General features: G+C 47.4%; 1 protein-coding gene across 1 annotated transcript; it reads right to left on the reverse strand.

Annotated features, from left to right (window-relative positions):
• Nucleotides 1-96: 96 nt before the first annotated feature.
• On the reverse strand, nucleotides 97-15,577 carry LOC116891926 (tubulin polyglutamylase TTLL13-like). Its single transcript, XM_032893360.1, is given in 16 exon segments — nucleotides 97-449; nucleotides 451-541; nucleotides 544-573; nucleotides 1,207-1,525; nucleotides 2,090-2,269; nucleotides 2,552-2,732; nucleotides 3,980-4,165; nucleotides 6,708-6,892; nucleotides 7,701-7,932; nucleotides 8,241-8,326; nucleotides 8,670-8,813; nucleotides 9,193-9,349; nucleotides 9,722-9,852; nucleotides 12,507-12,625; nucleotides 13,799-13,839; nucleotides 14,556-15,577. Coding segments are annotated over 16 exon segments (2,409 nt in total). The 5' UTR covers nucleotides 14,813-15,577; the 3' UTR covers nucleotides 97-379.
• Between the last annotated feature and the right edge of the window lie 400 nt (nucleotides 15,578-15,977).

Genomic DNA, 15,977 nt, shown 5'->3' on the forward strand with positions numbered 1-15,977 from the left:
TAGTCAACAGGCTGGGCTGGACTTCCCTACTGTAACTATGAGGAGAGCTTGCCTCAGACGGGAGGATCGAAAGGAGGTACAGCACGCGCCTGGAAAACGACATAAACTTTAATAAAAAGACGGGTTCGGTTGCCCAGAGCCGCCCCTCTGGCACAGGCTGCCCAGGCCTGCCTGATTCTGCCGCTGTGGCAGGAAGGGCGAACCCTCATCCATCTTCTGATGGCGACTACACCATACCTTGGGCTTTTGACTCCTCTGGGAAAGGAACTCCTTGTTGCCCAGTGACCTCCAGCCCCAAGCCACACCCAGGGTTCAGACGCATCGCTTAGGGATAAACTCAGTCTAAGGCTTGATGAGCAGAGATGCAAACAAGCTGGCCTTAGCTCTTCATCTTTACCGATCCCCAAAGAATCTTAGAATGTTGAAGAATTCTCGGTGTCTCCGTGTTTTGCCTTTTGCAAACAAAGGTCCTGGCCAGAGCTTTTCAAACGGGAACTTGATGGCAGTCTTTCAATTAGCAAAGATTGAAGACCATTTACTCTTTGGTTGAGTGCTGGGCTTTCCTTCTTTTACCTGTGTTGGATGATGTTGAGGAGTGGGCTGGAATGCTGCAGTACTGGTGCAGAGGCAGGGCATAGGGTGAGATCCCCAGCCTTGGTTCCTCTGTGTTCAGAGTTTACCATGCAGGGCAAGTTACAGCATTCAGTCCATGAGCCATTTTCCTGTCTTTCAGGTTGCAGAAGATAACCCTGCTTTGGGGTTAAAGTGGGTGGCACTGATCCTGACAGGGCTCTGTTTATGGCTTCTAGCCTTCTGTTGGCTTGGCCTTCTGCAGTAGAAACATGGGTCCCCACTAAGTTGCAGTACTTACAGAGGAGATGTTCTCACCTCTTTCCCATCTGTAGTCGTTACACAGAAGACTAGCAACCCATGCTTCCCTCCAGCATCTTTACTACACTGTATTGTAATTAGTCTGTTTACATGTCCATTTCCCTGTTAACCTTTGTTGAGGGCTAGGACTGTCTCTGTCATCTCTATCACCAGGGTCACTAGATAGAAGCAAGTAAATAAACCAGTCCACTGCCTTCCCCCATTCCTACACTACCAGGAGTGACACTTTGTATCTTAGGAGCAGCCCAGCTGTAACATTTGCTACTGGGAATTTACACCAGTCAAAAGTGACCAAGACTAGTTTTGTATACTTACGGCTAGTGAGCCTGACTCTAGAGCTGGAAAAATAGTGCCTCCCAGATTTCTTCATTGACAATGAACAGGGGCCAGTGGCTGCTGAATCTCCTATCCAGTTGAAGTTCTTGGGCTGAAGATGGTAGCGAGAGTGCTGTGCAATCGCGGGATTCATGCTTGATAGTGGCCCTAAGATCCTGGGGATCAATTCGTGGGGCCGAAGTGGTTGCAGGAAATGAGGAGGGATCTGCTCTGAGGCAGCCCCTCTCAGGAACACCAATGGGACCAAATTCACAGGTTGCAGTTCTTGACTGCTCAGCCCGTCCTGGTGAAATCTAGGCTAGAGGAGAAGATCAGCCCCTTACCATATTTCTTGTGAGTCTGGATAGAGTGTTGGAAGAAATATGTAACTAAAAAATAAAACAATATCTCCTAAGTCATAGCCATTGTTTAACTAGTTATTCTTTTGGGGTTCATCAAAAACAGGAGACCCAGTAGGTTTGCTCCTAGCCCAGGGAATAGTGAAAACGGCAGCTGTTTTGTTGGCCCAAGACTGTTTACTTAGCTCCCATTAGAGCCAGGGCATTGGCAATACTAGGTCGATTACATAGAAGCCACAGAGCATGGTGGTGGCCTTGTTATTTGTCAGTCATGAGTTGTGGGTTACTGTGAAACAGGAATAGAGACAAGTCTCTTGCGATTGAGGGAGTTGGGAGCTGCACTTGGCTGGATTGCAATACCAAACCCAAGGGAGCCTGGGAACAGACATGGAACCAACAGACCCTCTCTCAGGCTCCAGTGACAGATGCCATCATATAAACCTCCTTTGCTGAAACCACCACCGTGTGTTGGTATCACAGCCCTTGTTCCCTTGCTTTGTGAGAGACTTCGTAGGGACCCTCACCCGATACTCATGAAGCTTTCTGTGGCTCCGGTGGTTAGGGTACAGCATGCGAGTGAGCTGCTCTACAATGCCCAGGCTTCGGATGAGATTCTCTCTTTGTAGCAGGAGCTTCATTCGCTCAAGCTCTTCCTCTTCCACAATGTCCTGAGGCTGCATAGTGTCCAGTTGTACTGGTAGCAGCTACAAGGTACAGGAGAGATACAGGATGTCCAAGATGAGTCTCATACCACCAGCAAGGATGGCTGCAGAACTAACCCACTCTACCTCCTTCCCTCCCCCATCCCACTGTAAGATTCCCTTAGTTGTCCATTCTCTCACCTTCTGTTCCAAAAGGTCAGATCCAATTTACTAGTCAGAGACTCATCTCTCTCAAGCAAGGAGAGAAGGGACAGCAAGGGTTCCCTTCCCTAGTACTCCCAACTTAGTTTCCTGTGAGGAAGTAAGAGACACAGCCCCTGACACCTCTTTGTCCTGGTTCCGGTTCCTGTAAGCCAGGTTGGTGGCAAGGACCCGTGTAGCTACTCTGGATCGGCTTTTCTCCCCAGCTGATTCTCCCTGGTTCTGCTCCTTGTTCTCCTTGCGCTTCTTGGTGCCTGAGTTCTCCTGCTGTTCCTGCTTTAGGCGAATCTCTTCCAGTTGCTGCCTGACAAGACACAGAAGCTTCGGATATAGGAGAGACCATGTGGGGAGAATGGGGCTGGGGGTGGGGAGAGGGAAAACAGGATGGGCTAATGAGAGGAACTCATGATGCGTTGCTGGAATTGGGTATAGAAAACAGTGAAGGAAAGAATCATTGAGGCTCTGTCAGTGGATTGGACGATAGCACAGGCACTCAAGTCCCTGAAAGCTTGAGCACGAGTACAAAAAGCTCCCCTCACTGGGGAGACAAAAATAGGCAGGTCCCTGGCTTCTCACTGGTCAGGTAGCCTACTTGTTGGTGAGCTTCAGGCCAATAAAAGATTCAAAAAGTAGGGCTGGAGAGATGGCTCAGTGGTTAAGAGCACCTACTGCTCTTTTAGAGGTCCTGCAACCAAACCCCAGCAACCACATGGTGACTCACAACCATCTGTAATAGGATCCGATGCCCTCTTCTGGTGTGTCTGAAGACAGCTACAGTGTAGTCATATACATGAAATAAATAAATCATTTTTTAAAAAAAGATTCAAAAAGTAATAATAATAAAATAAAGTGGGCCAGACATGGCGGGGGGGGGTACTTTTAGTCCTAGCACTTGGGAAGCGCAGGCAAACAGAGCAAGCCTCATCTACACAGCAAGTTCCAGGCAAGCCAAAGCTATACATGGAGACACACTTTTAAAAACACAAAACTCTAAGTATATAAAAGTAACAACAAAGTGGGACTGGCAAGATGGCTCAGCTGGTAAAGATGCTACCACCACACCTGACTGCCTGAGTTCATTTGCTGGAACCCACATGGTGGAAGGAGAGAACTGACTCCTGAAAGATCTTTCCACTTCCACATGTGCACGTGGTATCCATACTATATATACAATTAAGTAAATGTAATCTTAACCTATTTAAAAACATACGGGGGGGGGTGTTGGGGATTTAGCTCAGTGGTAGAGCGCTTGAGGCCCTGGGTTCGGTCCCCAGCTCCGGAAAAAAAGAAAAAAAAAAAAACAAAAAAACATACAGAACAATATCCAAGGTTGTCCTCTGGCCCCCACATACATATGTGTGCACACATGTATTGCATACATACACAGCATGAATTCAAGTGAAGGCATGCAGGTGTGTGCCTGCTCACAGAAAGGACCTGTTAGAACTTTTGCTCTTAAGTGTATGGCCTCCTCTTCCCTTGCTAGGGAGCAATTTGACTTCAGGAATTGCCCCTAACCCACTTGTATAGAGGAAAATGCAGCCAAGGTACCTGGCACACTCCTCTCTGGCCTTGGAGGCAGCAGTCTCCTGGAAGAGGGAGCCATTGTGCTTGAAGAAAGGTGCATATTTCTCTGAGTCAGGCCCTGGGTAGATTCGCCGGTATCCCCCTAGGTGGGAATCTTCATAAAGTTCCTGGTCATGCATGGCAGCCTGGGACGTCTCAAACTGTTCTCGCCTATGGAAACCAAGCTCAGGGAAGTCAGAGGAGGGGTGTGAGGGAAAGGAATATGGCTAAGGTGTTCAGTTTCAGTACCGCCTGCTGGCTGCCTGGTCTCCCTGGCCCCTGCCTTTGTAGGGAAGCGCCCAAGCTCATGGCCAGCCCCACCATGTAGGTGTGCTTTCCAGAATTCTTTCTTTTTTTTAAATAGGATTTTGTAATGCATCCCTGGATGGTCTGGTACTTTTTTTAAAAAAAATATTTATTTATTATATGTAAGTACACTAGCTATCTTCAGACACACCAGAAGAGGACATCAGATCTCATTACAGATGGTTGTGAGCCACCATGTGGTTGCTGGAATTTGAACTCAACCTCTGGAAGAGCAAGCAGTCAGTGCTCCTAACCACTGAGCCATCTTCCCAGCCCGCTTTCCAGAATTCTGATCCTCTTCCTAAGTGCAGAAAGTGATCTATTCATAAGCAAACACTCTAGTTACCACAGTCTTTTGGGTTCCCAATTGTAAGCGTAATACCCATACACTGCAGAAAATGTAAAAGACAAGGATCAAACTAGATGTGCTACAGGCTTATACTCCTAACACTGGGAAAGCAGAGGCAAAAGAAACTAGAGTCCAAATCCACCCTCGGCTCCACAGTGAGATCAAAGCCAGCCTCAAAAAAAAAATCAAGCTGGGGGTATAGCACAGTGGTAGAGCACATGCTTATTATGTGCGAGACACAGGTTATTCCTCGACTGTAAAAATGAAAAACTCATAATTTAATGAGTTCAACAATGAGTCGAAACAATTTCTGGCTAAGTTGAGTGGCTGGCCTTGAGCTCATGATCCTCCTGATTCTACCTCCTAAGTGCTGGTGGAATCACAGTCCTGTATCACCACTCCAGGACCACTTCTGGCACTTATGTGTGCATGCAGACAGAGCACACCTATACATAAAGTAAATGAATAAATAAATCCTTTTTAAAAACAAGGTGGGCTCTCTTGCTCTTACTCTGCTCTGCTTTGCTCTCGTGCCCTCTTCCCCTTTGTCCCTTCTCTCCCCATCACCCCCTCCATGTGCTCATGCTGGCCTTTACTTCTCCCCTCTTCTACTCTTCTTCTCTCATTAAACCTTTCCATGTGGGGGGAAAAAAAGAAATGGGGAGGGTACATCTGGAAGGAGTTAAGAATTGGAGTCGGGGGTGAATGTGATCAAAATACATTGTATGCATCTATGAAGTTTTGAAGAATAAAAATATTATAGTAAGAAAAAAAAAGTTATGGTGCACCACTAGTTCAAGGCCCACCTGTTCTACCTGTTCTACAGAGTTCTACCCTGAACTGTATATAGCAAGAATCTGTGTCAAAAAAATAGGGGTTGGGGATTTAGCTCAGTGGTAGAGCACTTGCCTAGGAAGCGCAAGGCCCTGGGTTCGGTCCCCAGCTCCGAAAAAAAGAAAAGAAAAAAAAAATAGAAACAGAGCAAAACAACTAATCACACTACATAAAGTTCTGTATGCCCCCTGCAAGAAAAGCTACGGAGTGGGATTTACTTAACAGTCTGCATAGACAAAGAGAAAATATTTTTAATTTATTTTATTTATTTAATGTATGAGTTGTCTGCTGCATGTACACTTGTGTGCCAGAAGAGGGCATCAGATCCCTTTTTATAGAAAACTGTAAGCCACATGTGGTTGCTGGGAATTGAACTCAGGACCTCTGGAAGAGCAGCCAGTGCTATTAACTGCTAAGCCATCTCTCCAACCCCAGGAGAATATATTTTTGTATAAACACATCTAGACTTTTAAATGTTTGCACAAGTCTAAGCAGTACTGTAGTAATGAGGACCAGTTGACAACTGACTCACTGACAATGGCATGGAAAGACTACTCAATTTATTTTTTTAAATGTGTCTATATTGGGGCTGGAGAGATGGCTCTTCCAGAGGTCCTGAGTTCAATTCCCAGGAACCACATGGTGGCTCACAACCATCTGTAATGAGATCTGATGCCCTCTTCTGGTGTGTCTGAAGACAGCTAGTCTCGGTGTACTCATATACATAAAATAAGTACATAAATAAATCATTAAAAAATTAAAAAGTGTTTAAAAACTGATCAATGCTTTGTGGCCTCCTTATTCTCAGGAAAGTAATAAAAAAAAGAAGTCAAGTTGTACAAGTAAACACCTACCAGAGCCTGCACGGCTCAGTGGGTAATAGCACTTACTGCCAAGCCTATGGACCTGAGTCCAGTTCCTAGGACCCAACACCGGTGGAAGGAGAGAACCAACTCCCACACATTTTCTTCTAACCACAGGTCTGACATGCCACATGTGCAGAAAACACACACACACACACACACACACACAGAATAAACATGTACTGTATTAGCTTAAAAATAAATAAACCGGGCATAGTGATACACACCTTTAATCCCTGCAGCCAAGAGGCAAAGGCAGTTAGATCTCTGAGTTTGAGACCAACCTGGTCTACACATGTAGTTCCAGGCAATCCAGAGACCTGTCTTAAATAAACAATCATTTATCAGATACCAGGCACACCTGGCTTCTCGTGGCTGTTGGTGGCACGGAAAAAGCCTCTCTTTGACTCGACGTTTCTCTTCTTCAATCACCTTCTTTTTGTCACAGCCCCGGAGGTTGATAAGGTTCATAGCATCACAGAGAAGTGCGTCTTTCACCTCTCGATCCAGGCGGGAGTCTGTGGTGAAGCTTGGGGAGTGGTTTACCTGCCAAGAGGAGTCCTTATTGCCCCTTTCCTAGACCACCTGAGCCAGTGGTGGCCTCCTGCAGTTCTAACTGGGGGCCTGGGGGAGAAACAGCTCTGGCCTGTGGCCCCAGCCAACAACCAAGAAGAGATCTGACCGATATACAGGCAGGCTAGTGAGAGAAAAACCAGACAGTTTGACTGTGGATACAGCGTCCTTGAGGGCAAGACTTACTCAAGTAGCACTGGAGAACCCTAAACATGGATTGCTATGCTTGCTTGCTTGCTTGCTTTTCTTTTCTTTTTTTTTAAGACAGGATTTCATAAAACCCAGGGTAGCCTCAGATTCACTCTGTAGCTGAGGCCTGGAGTCATGATCCTCCCCCCACCCCTTTTTGTAAGATTTATTTATTTCACATATGTGAATACACTGTCACTGTCTTCAGACACACCAGAAGAGGGATTGGATCCCATTACAGATGGTTGTGAGCCACCATGTGGTTGCTGGGCATTGAACTCAGGACCTCTGGAAGAGCAGTCAGTGCTCCTAACCACTGAGCCATCTCCCCAGCCCTCCTTCCTTTTTCAAGGAAGATGACACCTGAGATGACAGGTGTGTGTCACCATGCCCAGTCTAAACTACTGTTGTAGAGGTCAAAGACTATGAATGTTTGTCTCAGGAATTGATAGAAGTCTTATATTTTCACCTGGTTCTTCCCTACTGTGAGATTTCTACATCCCCTGACCTCCCTATTCTACCAGTTAGGTGTACTCCTTCCACGGTGAAGCCTCTGACTTTGACCTTGTTGAGTACAGGAGAGAAATCTTACCTCTAGAAGCCAGGGCTTGAGCTTGTGGTCCAGTAAGATGTCAAACCCCAGGATCTCAAAGCAGGCGCATGTACCTCCACACAGATATTGGGGGAAACAGGTTCGGTAGTTGTGGCGAAGCACAGAGTGGGCTGAGATGATGGTTTTGATGATGATGTCCTCGATGTCCCCCCACAGCTCTCGGGGATCATGGCTGTGCTCTCGCAGCCAGGCATTGAGTGTCGACAGCTTCCTGTGAGGCCCAGTGCTCAGAGGAAGGCCAGTCTCCATGCCAGCAGGGCCTGGCTGCAGGCACAAGGCTCCCTGACTTAACCCCACTTCCATTTCTGGGACCCTGGGCTTCAAAGCACTGCTAGCAGCTGGGAGCTGAGATTAATTATTAGGGTTATGGTTACAGAGTCTGCACTTAGAGCTCAGACACAGGATTAGGGTCTTCAAAAGCAGACATTCCTGGGAAATCAGCTTCCCAAGAGCCATAGAGGCTCCTGAGGCTGTGGGATTAAGGGTAGAGGAAGCAAGGAAAAACAGAATAGGGGATACCTCTTACTGCCCACAGCATCATCTCGGACAAAATTCTCATTGTGTTTATTGATGGCATAGTTGGTCAGGTGCATGCAGACCTCCTCCTGTGAAGTGAACAGCCCTATATTGGCTTACACTGCCTGTCTCTGCAGCTTCTCCAGCCCTTCAGGGACTTCTTATTACCCACTGCTCTGCCCCAAGATTGCTCAGTTCCTGGCCCTCTTCACCAGACTGTCCTGTACGATCCTGGCAAAGATGTGCTGGGTAACTCCCTTCAGAACCATTCCTCAGTCCCACCCAGCAAGACCCTCCCTCCCCCCGGGGTGCTATGGCTTTCACTGGTTTCCTTCCTTGGTCTTAGCTGACAAACTTTTCCACCATGTTTGTGCCCAGAACCAAGGCACTCATGGCAATGGAAGAGAAGAGGGTGCCACGCCGCCTCCTTACCAGGTTGTTATGGCTAGGTTCCACATACGGCATGGTAGCAAAACGGGCCAGGCCTTCCTCGTACATGAAGATACGGAGAGGGTCACAAGAAGTGATCAGAACATAGATTCGCATGTCAAACTTGAAGCCATCAATGAGGAAGGGCTAAGAGCATGCAAACCCAGAGGGAATACTAATGAACTTATGAAGTGTTTTTTACATGCAATATATGGTTATTACAGATGCTTCTAATAGGTAACACATTGAATCCTCACAGTAATCATAATAATAATCGTGTTGCTACTTTCATTTAACAGTGAGGAAACAAGGCCAGATAACTGCCCAAGATCATATGTCCAGGAAACAGGAAAGCTTTGAATCAAACCCAGGCTGGCTGGCTCTGAACGATGGCTATAGTCTGTCTGTAAGAGAATGAAGACAGCAGAGAGGGCAGGAACCTACAGTTGAATTCTGGCCCTGGTGTTTGAGGGATACAGCATCCCAGTGTGGGGAAAGGCCTGGGGGGTCCCGAGGTGGCCTTCACCTTGGTGATGTACTGCTGGCAGATCATATGCTCTCCTGGCTTGATTTCCTTGGGGGTTCTGGTGATAAAGATGCCACGCCCCTGACAGCCGCTATCTGGCTTGCAGATATAAGTGCGGGTTTTCCGCTGACGACCGTAGGCCTGGAAGTCCCCATAGCTACATGCAGAGAGAGGCTGGTCAAAGGGTTTCTGTGCATTCTGCCTGTCCTGGGACCCCCATGGCTATCTTCTTGTTATCTACCTCCAGGTTCTGCCTGGAGCAATTAGCTTTGGACCCACTTTGCTTTGGGCAGCTGAAACTTTCTCTGTTACCCTGGCTATCCTGTACTTGCTATGTAGTCCAGACTGGTCTCAATTTTACAGAAATCCACCTGCCTCTGCCTCCCAAGTACTGGGATTAAAAATCTGAGACACCACTCCCAGCCAGCTGAATCTTTCTTGGCCCAGTTCCAACCCTCTGGAACACTTCTGGGTCATTAAGACCAGAGAGTGACTCCTCGTCCTGCCCCCAGGACCTGGGCTCACTCACTCTGCAGGGAGGCACCAGGTGCGTGGGAAGATGTTGTACTCAGTGGGGTAGAGCTTCTGCATGCGGTTGAGGTTCCGAGCCAGCAGATCTTTGCGGCAGATTTCGGTCATGCCAGGGAAGTGGTTGATTTTCTGAAACAGAGTCAGTGGGTTTTTCAGCCCCTGCTGTGGCAAGTGGCAGTTCCTAGAGCCTGAGCATCCCAGGAAGCCATGAAAAGGGCTGGGAAGGAAAGGAAGATATCAAAGTAGATGGTGGCACTGTATCTAGTCAGCAAGGGTGAGACAGGAAGCTTCCGTAAGGCAGGAGGGAAATCCACCCAGCACATCTATGTTAAAGCTGAGAAAGGAAAGACAGTTGGAAAGGTGTCCAGTGCTAGGACCTTGTGCCCTCCAGCTACCTCACACCTCTCAGTCCACCAGAATAACTATGCTATAAGGCCCAGTGGTGGGAGTGCTTGCCTAGCAGGCATTAGGTTCTAGGTTCGATTCCCAGCAACACACACACTCACTCATAAACACACCACACACAAACATATATTCACTCACACACATACTCATATACACACACCACACAAACACTCACACACATACTTATTCATACACCACACACACCTCACACTTACACATGATACACACACTCACTTGCACACAATGACACACACACCATACACACACTCATACACACACACCACCACCACCACCACCACACACACAAACATGCTCACATACTTTTAAAAGAGGAATGATGATACATGATAGCACAAAGAAATAATAAGAAAACACATCTCCTTGAAGACACAAAGGAGTAAAGACAACTATAAGAAGACTGTAGGGGGTGCTGGAGAGATGGCTCAGAGGTTAAGAGCACTGACTGCTCTTCCAGAGGTCCTGAGTTCAATTCCCAGCAACCACATGGTGGCTCACAACCATCTGTAAAGAGATCTGATGCCCTCTTCTGGTGTGTCTGAGGGCAGCCACAGTGTACTCATATACATAAAATAAATAAATGTTTAAAAAAAAAAAAAAGACTGTAGGGAGTGTACGCCACAGCACCCAGAGACCACACACATTGAGTCTGCTGATGACTGTAGCTGTTCTAGCCCTCAGGGATGGAAGGCTAGCACGAGACAGCTGATGCATTCAGCTGGCTTCCTCAATCACTAGCTGTGTGACTTTGTGTTCTGAGTCTTCCTGTCCTCTTTTTTAACACACAGCTCTCTGCTACTCAGGAATGATAAGGATTTAATGAAGAAGCAATATAAGATCACCTAACAGTGTTTGACCAATGCACAAGAATCCCTCAGTAAAAGCTGTTAATTACTGGTCCCTCTGTAATCCTTACCTGACATCTGCTCCCTGCATATTCCCTTCTTTGAAGCTTCTCCAGTGTTTAGAGCAGTTGCTCTCTCCCTCCCTTAAGACTAGGTTAGGACAAGTTACAGGGTCTGGATACCCATCCTGGATGTCCCCAAAGAAGCCCACAGGCCCTTTTTAATTAGCTGAGTGCTGCAGGTAAGGCTAGACTGCATACCCGAGGGTAGTCTAGAAAACTTGAGCACCTGCATCTCGGCAGCCATTTGTTTAGTACACTTGTGATGTTCCCACAACAAAAGTGCTTACCAACCCATTCTTTACGACTCTGTTCTCATCAGCAAATGGGACATGACTTCACCAGACATGATAACATGCTCCTGTCTTTTTTTGTTGTTGTTGAGCCAGAGTCTTGACATAGCCTAAGGCATATAGCTTCAAAACCTCATCCTCTTCACTGAGTCTTCTGCTGGCTGGGATCACTGCCTTGTACCCATACATACCGTGCCTAACCCCATGCAGGTGATTGCTGGCTGGTTTGCTCTCCTGCCCTCTTCTCTGTCAGATTCCCCACTTCTCCACCGTTTTTTTGTTTTGTTTTGGTTTTTTTTTTTTTTTTTTTCTTTCTTGAAACTGATCTTTTTTTTTTTTTTTTAAATTTTTTTTATATGAGTACAGTGTAGCTGTTTTGAGATGCACCAGAAGAGGGCACCAGATCCCATTACAGATGGTTGTGAGCCACCATGTGGTTGCTGGGAATTGAACTCAGGACCTCTGGAAGAGCAGTCAGTGCTCTTAACCGCTGAGCCATCTCTCCAGCCCTTGAAACTGATCTTATGTAGGATGGCCTTAACCCCTCCTGATCCAAGCTTGCTTCCACTATCACTTGACTGACTCTTCCACATTGTTTCTCACCAACTTGGTTCCTCGACACTTTCTTGGTAGATGTGTGATACTAAGCTGCTTAGATACTAAACCATCCAGATGACCTAAACTTTAGTCCTCCAACCCGCATTTTATAGATACGGGGAAATTGCCTTCTTACTGTAGGCAGGCACAGAGCATTGAGCACTGAGCTACAGCCCTAGCCTTCTGCTCTTAGCTCTGAAGCAGCTTTCCAGTCTTCGCTCCAAGGTGGCCACACCTGCTCTCAAGGTGGGCAGGCTGGTCAGATGTCACCAGTGAGAACAGATAAGGTGACAAGGGTGTGCCCACCAAACACTTCCCATAACACAAGCTCCAAAGAGCCAAGAGGAGTATATTTTTTTTTAAAGTCTTTTTTTTTTTTTTCCGGACCTGAGGACCGAACACAGGGCCTTGTGCTTGCTAGGCAAGCACTCTACTACTGAGCTAAATCCCCAACCCCAGAGGAGAATATTTTTATTGACGCAGAAGACCTGGGGATGGCCTCCCTGTCTGTATAAGGTACAGCAATGGAAAAAAGCCAGGGTGGGAATGGGCCAGGACATTTGTACCTGAAACCTCTTCATATCCATGACTCGTTCCAGTGAGACAGAACAGTCTGTCCAGTACACAGTCCACTCTTCATCCTCTCCTACTTCCTTAAGGCCACACATTTGGGCTGCCCGGCGCACTGTAGAGACAGGGAGATCAATGCTGCCAGCCTGGGCATCAGCCACAAGCCAGGAACTCTAGCTGGAAGGAACAGACCTGACCAGATTGCAGATTGTAAAGGCGTGTGGTTCTTATCTCAGCATCTTAGTTACCAGTTTGCAATTCCACGTTCATGAGGCTGGCAGAGAAAACGGAGCAGACCCTCTGCTGCTGTGTGGGTGTGCAGCTGATTCTAGGCCTGGAGCTCTCGGGCACCTAAGGCTCTGAGTGGCTCTTTGCACAGATGTCAGTGGGGAGAAGAGGGGAAAGATGAAAACCCTGACCTAGCTGGGGATATTAATTGTAATCGTTGAAACCTTTTGTTTTTGTTTTTGAGGGGCTGGAGATCAGAGTTAGGGCCTTTTGCATGGTAGGCAAGCCCTTTACCAGTGAGATTTATTCTCAAGCCTCCAAAAGCAGCTGTTTTGTTTTTTCTTTAAGATTTTCATTATTTTTAATCATGTGTATGTGGGTGAGCACATAATTGCCAGATCATGCATGTGGAGGTCAGAGGACAATTTGTAGGAGTCTCCTTCTACCGTGTGGGTCCCCAGAACTGAGCTGGGTTGTCAGCCTTGCTGGCACATGCATTTATACAATGAACTATCTTCCCAGCCCCAAAGGCAGTTTTAATTTTTCCTTATGTTCCTTATTTGAAGGACATTCAGTTTGTTTGTATGTATGCTTCTTTGCTGTTTTTACATGTAATCCAGGCTGTCTAGGATAATCTCAACTTTGCATCAACTGGCAGTCATCTTGCCTGTCATTCACTGTGAAGGCCAGGACAGCCTGGCACTCATAGAAATCTGCCTGCCTCTGCCTCCCAAATGCTTGGCTTGTGGTTTTGTTTTTAATTAGTAGTAGTAGTAGCAGTAGTAGTAGTAGTTGTTGTTGTTGTTAGTTTTTTGTTTGCTTTTGTTTTGCTTTTTCTCTTTTGACCAGCTGACTCTGGCCCCTCCCTACCACTGAGACTGACTGCAACAGCCACATCTCAACTGTCAGCATCAAAGTCTGGGAAGACCCAGGAACCTTGGTTCAGTAGGAGGTCACCTAGGAAGGAGCCAGCAGCTGGGAGAACAGTTGTGACTGTCCCGGGAATAAGAACAAGGTCCCTCTTGCACACGACCTGTGAGCGCTGAACCATAGTGCTTACCACTCTCGTACTTGCAGCTGGTCAGGTTGATGGCCAGGGGTCTGAAATGGAGGAGGAACAGAAATCAGGCAGAGTGGTAGGGAAGCACAGGCGCCAGGCTCCCAGGAACCCAGGTGAAGAAATATCTAACAGACATCACACAAACTCATTTTCTCCAGAAGCATTTATAGACCAAACCAACATGCTAAAATTCCAAGTTTGGCAGACCCAAATGATTTGATTCTTTTTCTGTTGCAGCAACGGTTAATACTGCTCCAGCCTTCTTTTTAGATTTCTTAGAGAGGATTTCTGTGTAGTCCTAGCTGCCCTGGAATTTGCTCTATAGACCAGGCTGGTCTTGAACTCAGAGATCTGCCTGCCTCTGCCTCCAGAGTGCTGGGATCAAAAGCATTGGCCACCACAACCGTCTTTGTTTGTTTTATTTTGTTAATGTGAGCACTGAGGATTCAAACTCAAGGCCCTCATTCTTGCGCAACAAGCCCCCTTCTCCAGCTGAGCCATCTCATCAGCCCATGGTCATTTGGGTTTTGATGGAGGATCTTACACTGTAGTCCAAGTTATCTAGAACACTCAGTAATTCTTTTGTTTCAGCTCCCCTAGTGATGGGATTATAGGCATATATCACCATCTGGCTCTCCTCTCCCAAAAGCTAGAGTGAAAAGCTTAGATGCCATGGTGCTCCCCTACCAAATGGTGGTGTGAGGCTAAGGGGTAACTCTCCAGAGTCAGAGCTGTGAGGGATCTAGGAAAAAGGTACCTTCGTTTCCGCTTTCTTTTCCTCCTCCCAACTTCCAAATCATCTCTGTCTGTTGTACTTAATATTTTCTTTGGAATATTCTTGGCTACAACAGATAAAGCAACCCCATTCTCAAATTCTTTACAGTCAGCCTTTCCAAGTGCCTGCTGGCTAGAGTTAGGGGTGGTAGATTCCTCTCTAACACACTCTTCCTCAGATTCTTCTTCCTCAATATCATCTTCCTCAGATTCACTGGTCTTACACGCATTGGGCTCCATCCTCTCAGATTCTAAGGGGAAAGGGATAGGAATAAATATTTATCAGACATTTTCTCAAGCCCAGGAAGTCCTGCAGGAATTCACCCAGATCCCCTTTATGGTGCTACAAGGAAATGTTGCCCTTTCAGACAAACCCTACTGTAGAATAGGTTGTTTCCAAGTAGAGGGCTGTGGGAGGTATGGGTGCTGATAAAATGTAAAGTTCTTAACTAAAAGAAACCATCATCCAGGATCTCTCTGGACATACAACACCCTGCAGTGCATGCAGAATAGAACTGGCGGGAACCACCACCGCGGCTGTTTTGTTTCCTGAAGGGGAAGAGAGGTGGCTGACAAAACGAGAGATGTCTTTGCTTTAAAATACAGCTGAAAAACAAAGGTTATCGGACCGGTGATTTCCCTAAGTCAGAACTCAGTTTCTCTATGTGAACGCGTTGGGGTCGGACTTTTGATAGCTAAGACTCTTTGGGTTACAACAGAGGAAAGGAAACCCACGGCAGACACTGCCCACCCGAGGTTTTGAGGAGAGCTCAGGGGCTGCTGGAGCTGCCCCTAGCGGCCTGGGGCTGGACTCAGCTGGTCGCTCATGGCCGCCGCTCGTTCGCTGCGGCTCTTCCTGGGCGTTGCTGGACGTCGGGGACCGTCTCGTCGTTCCACAGGACTGTCTGTCCCCGCCGTCGCGAGGGGGAGCCCGCTCCCCCTCGGGGTTAACTCCTAGCTCCGAGATCCTGGCGGCGGCGGCGCCTTCTTAAGCAAGCCGACGGCCGCCGCCGCCACCGTCGCTATGGACACGAAGGCGGCCCCTATTGCAGTAGCGTTCTGGGGGCGTGGCTTTCCCGGGAACCACACCCACTTTGGCGCCAGCAGAAGCCATCTTGGTCCCCGGCTGTCTGCGTTTACCTGGTGCGTCTGGAGGTCCGCGTGTCTGGGAACCCGTGAATGGCCAAGACGTATTCTTCCAAGGCATTATGGGACTTGTAGTCCTCCCATATTAGCTCGGGTTAGCACCTTTTCTGCTCCACTTTTCCTGGAATCCTATGGCCAACCCAAACAAGTCTGTGTTTGGGACAAATAGCTGCTTGTGTTTCTTCTACAGTTTAGAAATGGTGCTATGAAAAAATTCCCGCCCTTAACAGGGACAGCAGTGATTAAAGCAAATGTCTTC

The sequence above is a fragment of the Rattus rattus genome, chromosome 2 (genome assembly GCF_011064425.1).
Source record: "Rattus rattus isolate New Zealand chromosome 2, Rrattus_CSIRO_v1, whole genome shotgun sequence".
Lineage (NCBI taxonomy): Eukaryota > Metazoa > Chordata > Mammalia > Rodentia > Muridae > Rattus > Rattus rattus.